General features: G+C 44.6%; 3 protein-coding genes across 3 annotated transcripts in view; 1 reads left to right on the top strand and 2 right to left on the bottom strand.

Annotated features, from left to right (window-relative positions):
- T265_13721 (hypothetical protein) overlaps nt 1-316 on the bottom strand; it is a gene marked incomplete at both ends in the record, with an annotated part of 8,590 nt that extends 8,274 nt beyond the window's left edge. Inside the window, one exon of the mRNA XM_009170194.1 lies at nt 246-316. Within this exon, the coding sequence (XP_009168458.1) occupies nt 246-316 (71 nt within the window). The remainder of the gene's footprint in view (nt 1-245) is intronic.
- The window catches only part of T265_05215 (hypothetical protein), a gene marked incomplete at both ends in the record, with an annotated part of 7,194 nt that extends 6,878 nt beyond the window's left edge, over nt 1-316 (bottom strand). Inside the window, one exon of the mRNA XM_009170170.1 lies at nt 246-316. Within this exon, the coding sequence (XP_009168434.1) occupies nt 246-316 (71 nt within the window). The remainder of the gene's footprint in view (nt 1-245) is intronic.
- Nucleotides 317-11,233: 10,917 nt separating this feature from the next.
- The window catches only part of T265_13720 (hypothetical protein), a gene marked incomplete at both ends in the record, with an annotated part of 61,230 nt that continues 59,015 nt past the window's right edge, over nt 11,234-13,448 (top strand). Inside the window, one exon of the mRNA XM_009170193.1 lies at nt 11,234-11,742. Coding sequence (XP_009168457.1) covers nt 11,236-11,742 — 507 coding nt within the window. The remainder of the gene's footprint in view (nt 11,743-13,448) is intronic.

Raw genomic sequence — 13,448 nt, 5'->3', positions numbered from 1 at the left:
CCTTTGAGCTGTTGATATGTTTGTCCATCGAAGGTAAACTATGTATCCATGCAAAAGTCTAACAGTTTGCATAGACTAATCGCGGTCAAAGGTCATCCCCGGCTACCAGCACGTATATCAACACACACGCAACACTACTCAAAGCACAACCACTAACCCACCGCTACGCACAACTACGCTCCCCAATAACGCACTGATGATGTCACCTCGATTGGTGATGAAACGTTTGCAATCGAATTGCCCACCTCAGCGAACAAGCCAACGACCACTGCTGTGATATATCGATCACAGGATGTTGCGTTGACAGTTCTGTCATCCTCTCTGATTTTCCGAAGATCGACCGTGTCGGGATGAACCAGCGATGCACTGAGGGAATTCAGAAACTTAGGAGATCCACTTCAATGAGTGGATGGAAGAGTGATCTGAAAAGGACTTCAGCAACGTGTCAGGCTTGGGGCTGTTCGTCCACCCATCAAGCAGACAGAGATCTCTGATTTCTGCCCGTTCGGTCTAATAAAGACAGTTGTTTGGTGCCATCATCGAGGCATTAGCTGGATGATATAGCTTGAAGAACCTCAGTTGACTTTTTTTAATGGGACCTCGCTAGTATGGTTTAGTCTGGGCAACAATGCACTGTATATGATGGGGTCTATATTGAATAGCGTTTTTGTATCGAGAAAGTTCACATCTACCATCACGAAGGATATGGGCAACACGTTTCGGTTAATGAAAAATTTAGGCCAGCTTTTCCACTGGCTCTTGCACAAACCATGTGTTTACATCTCCTCTACCCGCGAACCAGAACAGACACGGAATGATGAAATGAGCTAGCATTCCTATGTTTCAGGTTGTTAAGTGCTCCAAGCAGGCGGTAGCTTCCCCATTCTCGTCAAAAACGATCTGTCAGACCATTAGTTGCACAACAGAATGCCATGAAGCTGTCTAAAAGTTGTCCGAAGGAGATTCCAATCTTCGAGAAATACACTCATTTACAAATCAATTTGGTTTTCATGAGAGACTCAACTGAATCTCGCGTTTATGATATTCTACAACTGAATGTGCTGCACACAGGCCGCCTCATGTTTCAGTTGACACAATATTCGAGATATCGCAGTGTATTTTCATTAAGGAATATCATAAACGAGAGATTTAGTTGAGTCTCTTGTGAAAACCAAATTGGTTTGCAAATGAGTGTATTTCTCGAACACAGTCCAATTTGGGTTCAAGTTGAACATAAGTTTGACGGAAACTCGGGAACTGCGCCTACCTGATGAGCCTGAACTGGAAGGGCGAAACCGGTCATGGGCTGTCGAGGAGTTTTCAGCAACCTTGTGAGTAGTTTCCTTTATGAAGAGATTCCAATCTGTTAGATTGTTTCTAACAGAGCAAAATGCTCTTTGGTTTTAAACAATAAGTTAACAACGGAATAAGAGACATGGTACTGTGGTAGACAGGTTGGCTCAGGGTGTCTCTGAGGGTGATTAAGCGGAATAACTTGTTGAGTTCACTGTCCAAGGGTGTATAAGAAAGCCACGTGCCTGTGATTAGTGGACAGCATGTATCATGACCCCAACTTCTTTTCAACACACACACACACAGTAAATGACCTGGTAAGTCTTGGAAATGCTCGCTCGCTCACCTTAAAGGTAACTGAGCCGCTGACTACGGTGCACTTGTTGACCGCTCAGTGACCTGAATGGATTGAGCTGTCACGTTGTCCACGCGGTCACGACAATCCGTCATCATGGAAACACAAGAAACATGTAGCTTCTGTTACTATGACCAGTTTGACCGGATTAGAGGTGGGTCATCTGTTTAAAAGTCGTCACAGCATGCCAGTGCTACGTTTGAACCCATTAGCTGCAAGCCTATCACAGTTGATTGACAATGAGTATGAGAGACTGTTTGGTGGGCAGATTCCACTTCAACCGTTTGATTCTCACAACTTGTGTGTTTGTTGGGGATCAGACTGACACACTGGGTTCAGTTTTGACTACGTCAAGTTTTCCGCCCTACCTACAAGTGGATACTGTACTGGCACCCAGGGTAGAACTCCAGATTGCTCATTGGTTAAAGTGCGAAGGATGGTCTGAATCCGATCTGTGCACTTGGACTGCTCCTGTCTAGGCTTGGGCATTCCGGCGGCATCTCGGCCCTCCTGCTTCTCTCGGGAAGCAGCTAGGCACCGAAAAGCTGACACAGCTGGACCATGCTTCCAGGCTTCCTAGGACGAACCGTTGCATCAGTCCGACGGCAATGAGAGGTTGGCAGCGAATACACTAAAGGAATTCACTGCACAATTACTTTAACTCAGTGGACGAATCCTTGACTTGTTTGCTTAAAATAAAGCAGTTGCAAGCCATCGGACAGTCTAAACATCGTGCCATGAAGAGCGGGTACCGGTCCCGACTGTTTTTATTTTCGCCGACTAATGTGCATCGTAGAAGTGGTAATGGTTATTGATCAAAGGGTTCATGAGGTCTGGACACGTATTTCCAGAAAATGAGAAAAGAACTACATCGGTTCGAGAATTTTCACGTTTAACAGATAAGACATTTAGTATGCTGGTAAATCACAAGGCTGATCCTACTCAGGCGCGATTCCACCTGAGACTGAGACTGTATCACCACCCATTTTTGCATCACTGCTACGCAGCATGTCTCAAAGTTTTTGCCATCTTCTTAGATAGCGGTTCTTCCGAACTTCCTATGGAGTGCCAGGTCCTCCCATGACCCAAATTCAATTTACAGTTTTTCAGACTTATCCGCTACAAAAGCGGAGCTTCGGATGTTGCCTTCAGCTGAGCGTAGACAAGGTGTTTTTGGAAGTGAGGTTAGCCGTTCCTTTCAGTTAGTCTAATCAACAGATCTGACTTCATACTGTACTGCTCTCAGGCTCAAGACGCGTTTGCTGCTTAAAGGAATCGACTGTCTTGATTCGCTTTCTCCACTGGAATCAAAGGATTCCGTTCGGACTACGGAAGAAACCGACTGATTGTATATTCTCGAATCCAGCTAAAGCTGATTTCAGTCATAAACGTTCATCTTGCGATAATTTCCTGGCGGTTTGCAATCAGGAATTGGTGGAACCTGTAACCTTGGAACAGAATGAAGTAGACACACGGCCTTATATGGTTAAAAACCATCGCGTCAAACCTTCAGTTAGTTGTCAGCGTCGCGTGAACAAGTGTTCCTTGTTCCGACCCCGTCGATGACAGCATTGTCTGACTAGAAGTTATTCTGGTCACTAAACACATCGTCTATTGCGGTATTCAGTGCCCCCTTCCAAACGCTACTGTCGTGTGTTTGTGGAGTAACTTCCAGTTTTTCAGGAGCACGAAAGAGCTTGCATTCAAGGTAGGGCATTATTCAACTGGAATGACCACCAGCACCCCGGAAGAGATGATTTAAACCATTTGCTTTAGGGGTTTGGTGTTGCCGTAATTGTCAGTCTCCGAGATGACGTCTGAACTCTAGGGTAAAAGTGAACGGCAGTTAGGCCCGGAAGCAGCTTGATAACCCCAAGAAGGAGCCGAGTGGGGAAGTCTCATCAGCCGACCGGGTAAGAAAGAACGGATATGTATGTATGTGTTTGCTTCCATGGGTGACTGAAGGCTTTGACTCGTGTACAGGATACCAAAAACCCCAAAACCATACCAAGTCCCTTGTTTGGGTTGCTACTTTTTGCCTGTGTTTACCTCTCTTTTGATCAGACATTGATATCTACAACACACACGATGTCCAGATGTGGAACTCGTCAGTTCCTTGGAATTCCAACTTTCAGGAAGAGAAGGGGGTAGACGGTAATCCCTCAGACCGGTGTTGCAAGGAAGTGCGAGGTCGATGTTTACGGAGCATCTTAGTTTAATTTGCCACCGAGATATACCCAGAATGGGCTGTCACCTGACACCTGTGGTCGGTTTCCCAGTTTAGTAGCTTCCAGCAACCTTCGCCTCTTGACCGTCATCCCAACAGGTGCACTCGGTGATGTGCCAGGCAGGCTTACCGAGTTTTTCAACTTGGTACTGAGACGATGACCCGCCTTAGCATTCTGAACAACCCGGAGTCAAGAGCTTACAAAGATAATGGAAGTAACTTTCTGTGACCACTTCCGTAAAGAATAAAGTGACTGTTTACCAACACCAGCAAGCTCGCTTTACACTCTTTGGGCGATTCTAGTGGTATATTGGTAGACAAGCACTCGACCTTTAAATCCGCTAGTTTCATTGAACCTAGAGGACTGAAACCGCAATCCAAAAGCATCATACTCCCACTAGCTACTGTTCCCTCTGACCGCTGTTCACCTAAACTAATTTGGACATCACTTACCAGCCCACCTGTGTCCTTCGAGTAAAAGAATAAGTATAATAAGACACGTTAACTTGGGTGAAAGCCTGGGTGTTTCTGCCCATTTAAGCGAGATCAGGTTTAGTTTTCCCCAGGATCTCTAACGTGGAAATTTAGAAACTTTGACTCAAATAGGCTATTCTGCATATTCTAAGTAATCCAACTAATCTTCAAAAGTAATGGGCTAAGCTAGCCTTGTTTTTTCTCAACTGAGCAGTATACGGTGTCGATCGTTAGAGTTTATTCCCACCTATCAACATACACCGTGAGGAAAATGCTGTCGTTCGAATGGAATTAGTCACACTGTGAAATTAACAGTCGTGTAGCTACCGGAAGAGATTAAACTCAGCTTCACCTACCGTCAGCATTATTACGTTCAGATCCACCAGTCAAACAATAGGGAAGCCGTATTGATCGAAAAATCGATCGATACGGCTTGCCCTAGTTGTGTTAAGGGACGGGCGTATCTATGACTCACATCAGGGACGGTTTTTTCGCGTACGTGTGAATAGGTGGTCCATGAACTTATCATGAGAATGATTGGTTGGCTGTGTTTACGCCATCTCAGACACGCTTCCTCATGAAGTTTGAAGTTGACAGACGCACGCACACACAGACACGCTTTTCAAACTGCCCTTCTTAGCTCGGATGGAAAAAGTTGAATAAACCTTGGCAAACGTAAGATAAGTAGACTGCGGAAATGCACAATTTTTGCGACCTCGAATAGGAGAGAAGCACATTTCTTTTTCAAATATTACTAGTGTTAACGAGAGGTCCAGTTGAATCTCTGGTTTGTTATATTCCACGAGCGTTTGTGCTGCCCAAGAGCCGTCTCACATTGCTGAAATTTCTTTGACGGTCCACCACCCGTTCCGCCCTTCTTGGGACTCATCAGATAGGTGCACTCCAAGAGTTCCCATCAATCTTATATTCTACCTGAACACAAACTAGTTCGCAAATGGTGAAATACACCAACTTACGCATAATTCTATGCTGCAGAAGAACATAACACTGATGAAGACTCAGCGACCGCGTCTACTGGATGAGCCCCTAGGACAATGGGGCAGGCAGGCTGGACAGTTTGGGGGTTTTCAGCGACCTTATGAGTAGTATATTGTGTCTGGGAAACTCCAATGCAATATCTCAAGTATCGTACCAACTGAAACACGAAACGAACTTTGTACAGCAAACTCATTTGAAGAATAACACAAGCTAGCGATTCATTTGGGACTTTCGCTAACCGATCTAATTCAAGACTGTGAGTGCATTNTTCGTTATACGCCTAGCTAGGGTTGAATCTGTTAATCGCCGCTTGTTTTTTCACCAGTGCGCTCGGCACTTTTTGATAAAAGTTGTTATCGGCGTTGTCAACGCGACTGAAAAGTCACTCTTCTCAAAGAACCAAACATCTATACACACTGACTGCGTAACTAACTCTGACGCACTAACGCCAATTTGTCGGAAATTTTGTATGAACTGCCCTTGAAAATAGTTCTATACCAATGGTGAGCCGATATGGCCAGGAATAGGAAAATGAGAAAAAGGTGACAAAAAAGAAAACTTTGCGGAAATGATGTGTCACGTGTTTCTGAGAACATCACAAACGAGAGATTCAGCTGGGTTCCAGGTGAGTCTCTCGAAAAACCAAATTAGTTTGCAAATGAGTGTATACTGGCTAAAATGTGTTTCTCTTGCTGTTTAGATAAACGCGTTTGATGAAAAATTTGACTGCATGATATGTGGACGTAATACACCGAGTTCTAAACAACGTTTGGAAAGGTTCCATAACATCATGATAACTGAAAAAAATGTTTGACACAGCAACGGAAATATGCGACAAACGTGAAAACAGGTGAGAGTGAATACAGAATGCGCGATAAAGAGAATATTCCGAACGAGAGAACTCCCCACCAAAATCTGGCTTATGAGAATAGGATGGGGCATGACCTGTATGGTCGATAATAACTTTATGAGTAGTGCTCCTCCTGCTACCTTCTGACCGGAGGTTGTGCACGTTAAATGTTCGGCCACAGGTGGCTGAAAAGCTGTGTGATTAGCCCAAATTCAGCGCCAGCCAATTCGTAGTCACGTTCATTTGCTAACTTCCAGACTGTATTGTTTACATACCAGTGCACTTTGTTGTTGTAATTTGATGGAAGTTGAAAAATTTCAAAAAAAGAACCGTTGAAGACGTATGCGGTTCGAACCGATCAACCCTGGTCAGTAACTGATCATGGCATGCTATAAACAGTGCTTCTCGGCTTTTCATCATCGATTGGCTTCATTTACAGGACGAAATCTCCACGATAATTCCCAAATCTCTTCACACTACCAACGTTCTATAAGCACTTGTGTACTAATCAAAATAAATCTTTGAAGAACATCATTCAATTTCATGTGTGTGTGGGAGAGAGAGAGGACCTTGTGGTGAAGATTTGTTAGTGTCGGAGCTGCGTTGGAATCTCTCTCCGTGCACTCTGTTTAGGCGAGTTATCGGTCGACTCCTCAACTGAGCTAACCAAATATAACCCCAACAACGGTTGTTCTGAGAGGTGTCAAACACCAGACATTTGAGCGCAGCTCATTCCTAATGTCTGGCTAGTAAAAGTGACCTATTCGTTGGTTGTTCTGGCCCTCAAGAAAAGCATGCTTCTCGGTTTTCATCATCGATTGGCTTCATTTACAGGACGAAATCTCCACGATAATTCCCAAATCTCTTCACACTACCAACGTTCTATAAGCACTTGTGTACTAATCAAAATAAATCTTTGAAGAACATCATTCAATTTCATGTGTGTGTGGGAGAGAGAGAGGACCTTGTGGTGAAGATTTGTTAGTGTCGGAGCTGCGTTGGAATCTCTCTCCGTGCACTCTGTTTAGGCGAGTTATCGGTCGACTCCTCAACTGAGCTAACCAAATATAACCCCAACAACGGTTGTTCTGAGAGGTGTCAAACACCAGACATTTGAGCGCAGCTCATTCCTAATGTCTGGCTAGTAAAAGTGACCTATTCGTTGGTTGTTCTGGCCCTCAAGAAAAGCAAACTTATTTTTATCTTGGTTCTTCTTGTAAACGATGTGGACACGGGTCTTGAGTAATTTTGCAGCCAAAAGCTGGATACCTTGATAGTAAATCGATCGCACCCTGAAATACGACTTCCTCCTTAACCTAGGGTAGCCAGCGGGCAGGAGTGTCATCTGTTCAGCTGGGATTAGGGGTTGGTTTGTCCCATCATAAGTAGTGGGATATTTTAAAGTAGTATAATTCCTTCGCTCTTGTGAACAGTGATATTTAGAATGGACTTAATGTGGCGGTGTTTTTTATCGTGCCATTCCAAACAGCCGATTCCTATAGGATCAACGTCACTGTGACTCGAGTTCCCCTTTGGTGAAAACCTACCTAAAGAGCTCCAAGAAGGACGAAATCGGTTGGGGGCTGTCGAAAAGTTTTCAGCAACTTTGTGAGTAGTGTATTGTGTCTATACAATGTATTGCTATATCTCCGGCATCGTACCAAATGAAGCATGAGACAGCCTGGTGAAGCAGTTGAAAAAGAGCACCATAAACGAGAGATTAGAATAATGTGTCACGTGGGATAAAATGTGTTTCTGAGAACATCAAAAATGAGAGATTCAGCTGGGTTCCAGGTGAGTGTCCCGTCAGAACCAAATTGGTGTGTGGATGAGAATATAATTCGAGTTAGGGTACTGTTTTTAATGCATCAGAAACGGAGGGATGCACACAGTTATTCGCTCGGGCGTGACCCAACTAAGACAGGTCAATCGTATACGCGGGCCGTTCTACACAAAACGCCATTTTTATTCGTATTGCACCCAACTACCATAGTTTTCTCCTTCGCGAATGCCACTCGACGTCGTTCCCTTGTGAACTACTCAACTGGTCAGGTCCCTCCAAGAGTAGACCAAGTGCCGAGAGAGTTCATCTTTGAGGAACTCTGCTATTTATCTGGTATTTATCTGCAGAGCAGTTTTACTATACTTTCCTGCTGTGGGACGGACGCTTCGAAAGATAGAGTGGAACGGTCTCATTTGAAATTTATCCTTCCAAAGAGACATGATCTTATACTTGTTCCCTGCCTACCGGTCCCCGATACTAACTGACAGAAAGCGACGTATTCGTGGGGAATACTTTCCCCTGAAATATGATTCAAGAATGTTTACTCTTATTCACAATTCTCTCGATATTTGGCTTCTTATGGATACTATAAGCTTACATACGGGTAAATACATTGCTCGATTCTATGCCAACGAATGCACAAATTTTGTCACACCGCACACCCTCACACCCCTCCCAGGGACTAGCACCAGTCGCTCCCATGAGAAAAGTTCTTTGAAGTTCAGGGTTTCTTGGAAATCAAATTTTGACGACAATGAACGAGTATAACAAAGTATTCCGAACCGTTTACTCAGTTAACTAATCAGGTCTCAGTAGTGTGGTATACTTGGCTAAGTTGCAAACCAAATTAGTTTGCAAATGAGTATATATTCGCTAATTTCGTGCAATTTGGTTTCAAGTAGAACATAAGGTTGACGGAAACCCGGGGACTGCGCCTACCTGATGAACCCCAAAAGGGCGAAACCGGTCGTGGGCTGTCGACGGAATTTCAGCAACCTTATGAGTAGTACATTACAAAGTTGCAATTTAGTTTGCTACTGGTAGGAGGCGATTTCGAGATAACAAAGTACATTTTCTTAGGATGACATGCCGACCATAAGTCACAAATAAGTGTAATTTGCCAACTGTATACAGTGTGGTGATCGGGGAGAGCATGATATTGATCGGAAACTACGCCTACTTGGTAAACGCAAGAAGAAAGAAACCGATGCTGGGCTGTCCAAGAGGTCTCAGCCATGTTATAAGTAGTGTGTTCCATCAACAACAAAGCCAATTTTCAGTGTCAACCTAGAAAATCTGCGACGAAGTACACCCCATGGACTATTACTGGAGAGATCATCCTGAAGGACCAATCAAAAATGTTCTCCAGGAGCATTCGTGCCGATAGTCTGTACATACGCCGCTTCAGAATGAAGACGTAAAATGGCTAATTCAAGCCCTTCATCTTTTAGACAAGCCTTATTAGACCGAAAAAATGATTAAATGATTAATTCTGGAGTCTGAAACAGTTGAGATTACAAAACGACCAGTGAAACTTTTGAACATCGTCACAACTCAGACCGCCAAAGATGAACTGGAACTGTGCGGGCATGCAGCAAATTTAGACAGCTCTCTGGACGGCTCGCTCTCAGAAAACAGATTAGTTCGTTTAGTTTGATTAGTTCTCAGGAAAATCCACCTATATGTGTTTTTTCCAAGTCGGTACAACTCACAAGAAGCCATCTTCAGTCGACAGACTTACGTTGTTTTATTCGGAAGGGTTGACATCTACGTAGAATGGATGGACTCCATTTGGTGGGCCTTCAGCCTTGTTTGGGATCGATTTCAGTTTACTGATTTCGACTTTGTTCCTGTACCCTATAAGAAATGTGAAATGCGACGTGAGCAATCTCGGATTCCTTATGCCTTGGAGAACTGTGACTGTATTTAACAGACGTATAGTCACATGGACGGCTCACAATTTTGTTGCTTCCAGTGTACACGCCTGACGTCGGTTATAATTCACTATACACTATTTATTTGTTTTTACGTCAGCGTGCAAGCATTTCCTGCCCTCTGATGTTGGGGGGGGGATATTTACAACCAGGCCATGCACTGCCTTTGACTCAAGTTTAGGTCTCAGGTACTATCCCAGTTTGCAGATTCCTAACAAATTCAGACTCTCTGTACTACTATGACGTTGCGCATGGAAGATAAAAGAGTTCTATTTATGCTGATATTTTCACAACATTGTAGATCTTTTATAATGGAGCGCCATATTGGTATTTAATGAGCCCCAGTATTTCATTTTATTACTTGCAATAGCATATTAATCCGGTAAATGTGTTTTTCGGCGAGGTAGACCCTGACATCCTCAGCTAGGGCCAGTCAAGTCACTCTTCACAGCCATACATCACATCGCGGCCAAACATGGGGTGCCAAAAAGGATCCTAACCGACTAGGGGCCTCGCTTCGAGAGCGGAGAGTTTAGGAATTGCTTGCAGAAGCTGGGTATCAGACGGCTAAGGATGACACCATACCACCCGCAAACAAATGGCCTAACGTAATAACCGAACGATCAAGGAGTGGCTGACGGCCAAAGGAGGTGACTGGGAAGTGAACTTGCCAATGGTGTTGCTAGCTCATCGTGCTTCCATACAACCAACACAGGCAAGTCCCCGTTTATGCTGCTGTACGGTTGATCAGGATATTGGATTGTGGCCGCTTGTCGCCGGATAATTTGAATTGAAACGCTGTCAATAAAAGGGAGCTGACAAAACGCTTTTATTGGTTAAAGTTTCGGTGGCCGGCAAGACAGACAGGAACGACTTCAAAGTTCAGACGAGCATAAGTTTGAGTGTTGATTCAAGCCGGAAAGACTATCGTATCTGTAATGACTATCTTGAGCTCGTCTTACGCAGTGTGACAGGTCAAGCCGGCTGGGCTATAAACGCCCAGTGTTTTACTTGCGTTCAGCAAAGGTAAGCCTGGAAAACATTCCGACCATCTTGGTCGGTTCGATTGGCTCCTACCCTCCACTTCCCCTTTCAGTTTAGTGCTACAGCCTCGACCACTTAACAACCCACCGTCTTGGAGACAATTAGGGCTCCGCCCTATTCGCGACGGTGATTGGTTAGCTTGTCACTGGTCCATGTTGTCTACCATGGCATCAACCAATCAGATATAAGCAAATGTTTGTGTGCGTGATGTGCAGAGACGAGTTGAAGAGTGCTTCCCTGAGATCTAACCAAGCCAACGATTGTGCATTGGTGACGGTTAGGCAGGTCTACACACAGAGAAGAACAGCTCACCTCTCGGGTCACTGTGTTCAGGCTAACTCCCTCTGGTTGGTCGATTGTAGTCATACTAGGTCTTGTGCGCATTTGTCGGCCAGGATTTGCCTGGCGTTGATCGATTTACAATGTCCCTGGAATTGCTCTGCTGACGCCGCCATTGTCCGCTTTTCTCTGGCCCAACGCTGGCAAAAATTCACCGAACTCAACAAATCGCGGACAGAATCTAATCCACTTCTCTCCGACCGGGTTACAATGACGACCGCTGCAATGTTACCACCCAAACTTCCCTCAACTCCTACTCAGTTGCACGTCAGTACCGGTCAGCTTCGTGGAGATCATAGTTCTGGAGATGGTCAACAGCAATCACTGAAATTTGACGATACCGTAGTAACACCCAACTTATCCGAGAATTCGATGATGGTATTGTCACAATCAGTTGATTCCTTGCATACTTTGGCTACTAACGGAGGAGTAGACGATACTGAGGTGAGTCTGGTTACTGTTTTTAGAAGCGTGCTGTTCGAACGTCGCATACTAGGTCAACAGCTTCTCACTAGAGACCGATTAAGTGAAGTCATGAAACACCGTGGTCCCACCTGTTTCAGACATTAGTTTTTGTATCTCACAGAACTTTGGAGAAAAAACTTGTGACAGCCGCTCTCGTTTTTAGAAGACAAGATCTGTTCGCTCGCGGTTGATGTACTGCGGAGTCCTCATGGACTAACTGTTCGCATTAGATATGTTGTTTACGTTGCGGGTTGTGGTTGGCTCATATCTCGTAAGTCACAGTAAAGCACTGTAGGTAGTCATAAATGGCTTCGGATGCTAGGTGTCCTTCCCGAAATCCAGTAATGACACAGGACAAAAGCAAATTGGTTATTCAGACCGTAAATAGAATTTGAGTCCTATGCATCTGACCTACACTTGGTTTGCTAACGGTCAACAAGCAACCGCCCAGTACAGCTGATACGTTCACTGGGAAATCCCAGAGAAGAAAAGTTGCTATCGACGAGACATTGTTTTATGGATTTTTCCTGGGACAGGAGAGACTTCGGAAAACCACTCCATATAAAAATTTCCCAAGAGATAACCAATTTTTGTCACATGAAAAGCACGGTTGCAGTCTCACCTGGAACAGGGGGGAGTAAGGCTTAATGACTAGTGCCACTTGACTTGTACTTTCAACTGATCTGATCCACACACTTTAAAAGTGTAAATTGCCACTGAAGGATTTGATGGGATCGAACCCAAACTACATGATGGCAGACAAATCACCTAATGTCGGTAACTCCTGGTGAAGTGTCGAGAAGTCCAGAACAACTCATCCACGATAGACATACGAGCCACACTCCGTAAGTTGCGCTGGTTAGGACATGTACTTTGTACTTCTGGCTGACGAGGCCTCTTTTCCTCAACCCGCCACTGAGCGGGAAACAACTGTTTGCGGTTATTCTATAACTTGTCAAATGAATTACAAGAAACTGATCCAACAAACAAATCCACCTTGTGGATTACTGTGCTTCAGATTGGACACCTTAGGACAGTATATAGCAACGGACCTATCATCATCGTTGTCAGCTGTAATAACCGCGTACTTGTTGTACAGTGGCTGTAGCTGCCACAGTTTCGTTCACCGATAATTCGGGGAGGTGGAGTAGGTAGCTGCACATTGGAGGGGGGAGCTGATAAATTAGTGCACAAATACAGCACTGTAGATGGACCTAACCCAACCATGCAGCCAGTAGGGCGGGTAGATGAAGCTCGTCGCATTCATTGCGCGGCTGCCAACGGAGGAATGCCGTTCCGTTGCTTCCCTATCCCTCTGTCTCCAGCAACATCAACCGGTTCGATGACTATGATACTGATGGTCTTTCACAAGGGAACACTGAAACCCTAGTCTTCTTGTTGAGCAGTCAGCCTAACAACATACAGTTCTAGGATATAGGTCAGAATGCGCGTTACAAATTTAGTGAGATATTGCAAAACACAGTTGTGAAAGTATCGAACATCAGTGGGATCTTTGTCAAGGCAGGCTCGTGGATTTTTGATGTGGTTGGCTGGCGCAAGAAATCCAGTTGGGGGAAGAGTCACCAGACATTTTTCGGAATGTCAAAAAGAAGACTGGCATCCGGACAGATCAATAGAATCCATTCAATGCAGGAGCCCGGAAGACAACTCAAAGACGAAAAGCT

The sequence above is a fragment of the Opisthorchis viverrini genome, assembly GCF_000715545.1.
Source record: "Opisthorchis viverrini unplaced genomic scaffold opera_v5_95, whole genome shotgun sequence".
Classification (NCBI taxonomy): domain Eukaryota; kingdom Metazoa; phylum Platyhelminthes; class Trematoda; order Opisthorchiida; family Opisthorchiidae; genus Opisthorchis; species Opisthorchis viverrini.
Note: the sequence above shows the minus strand (reverse complement) of the source record. Positions and strands in the feature narration are given on the sequence as shown.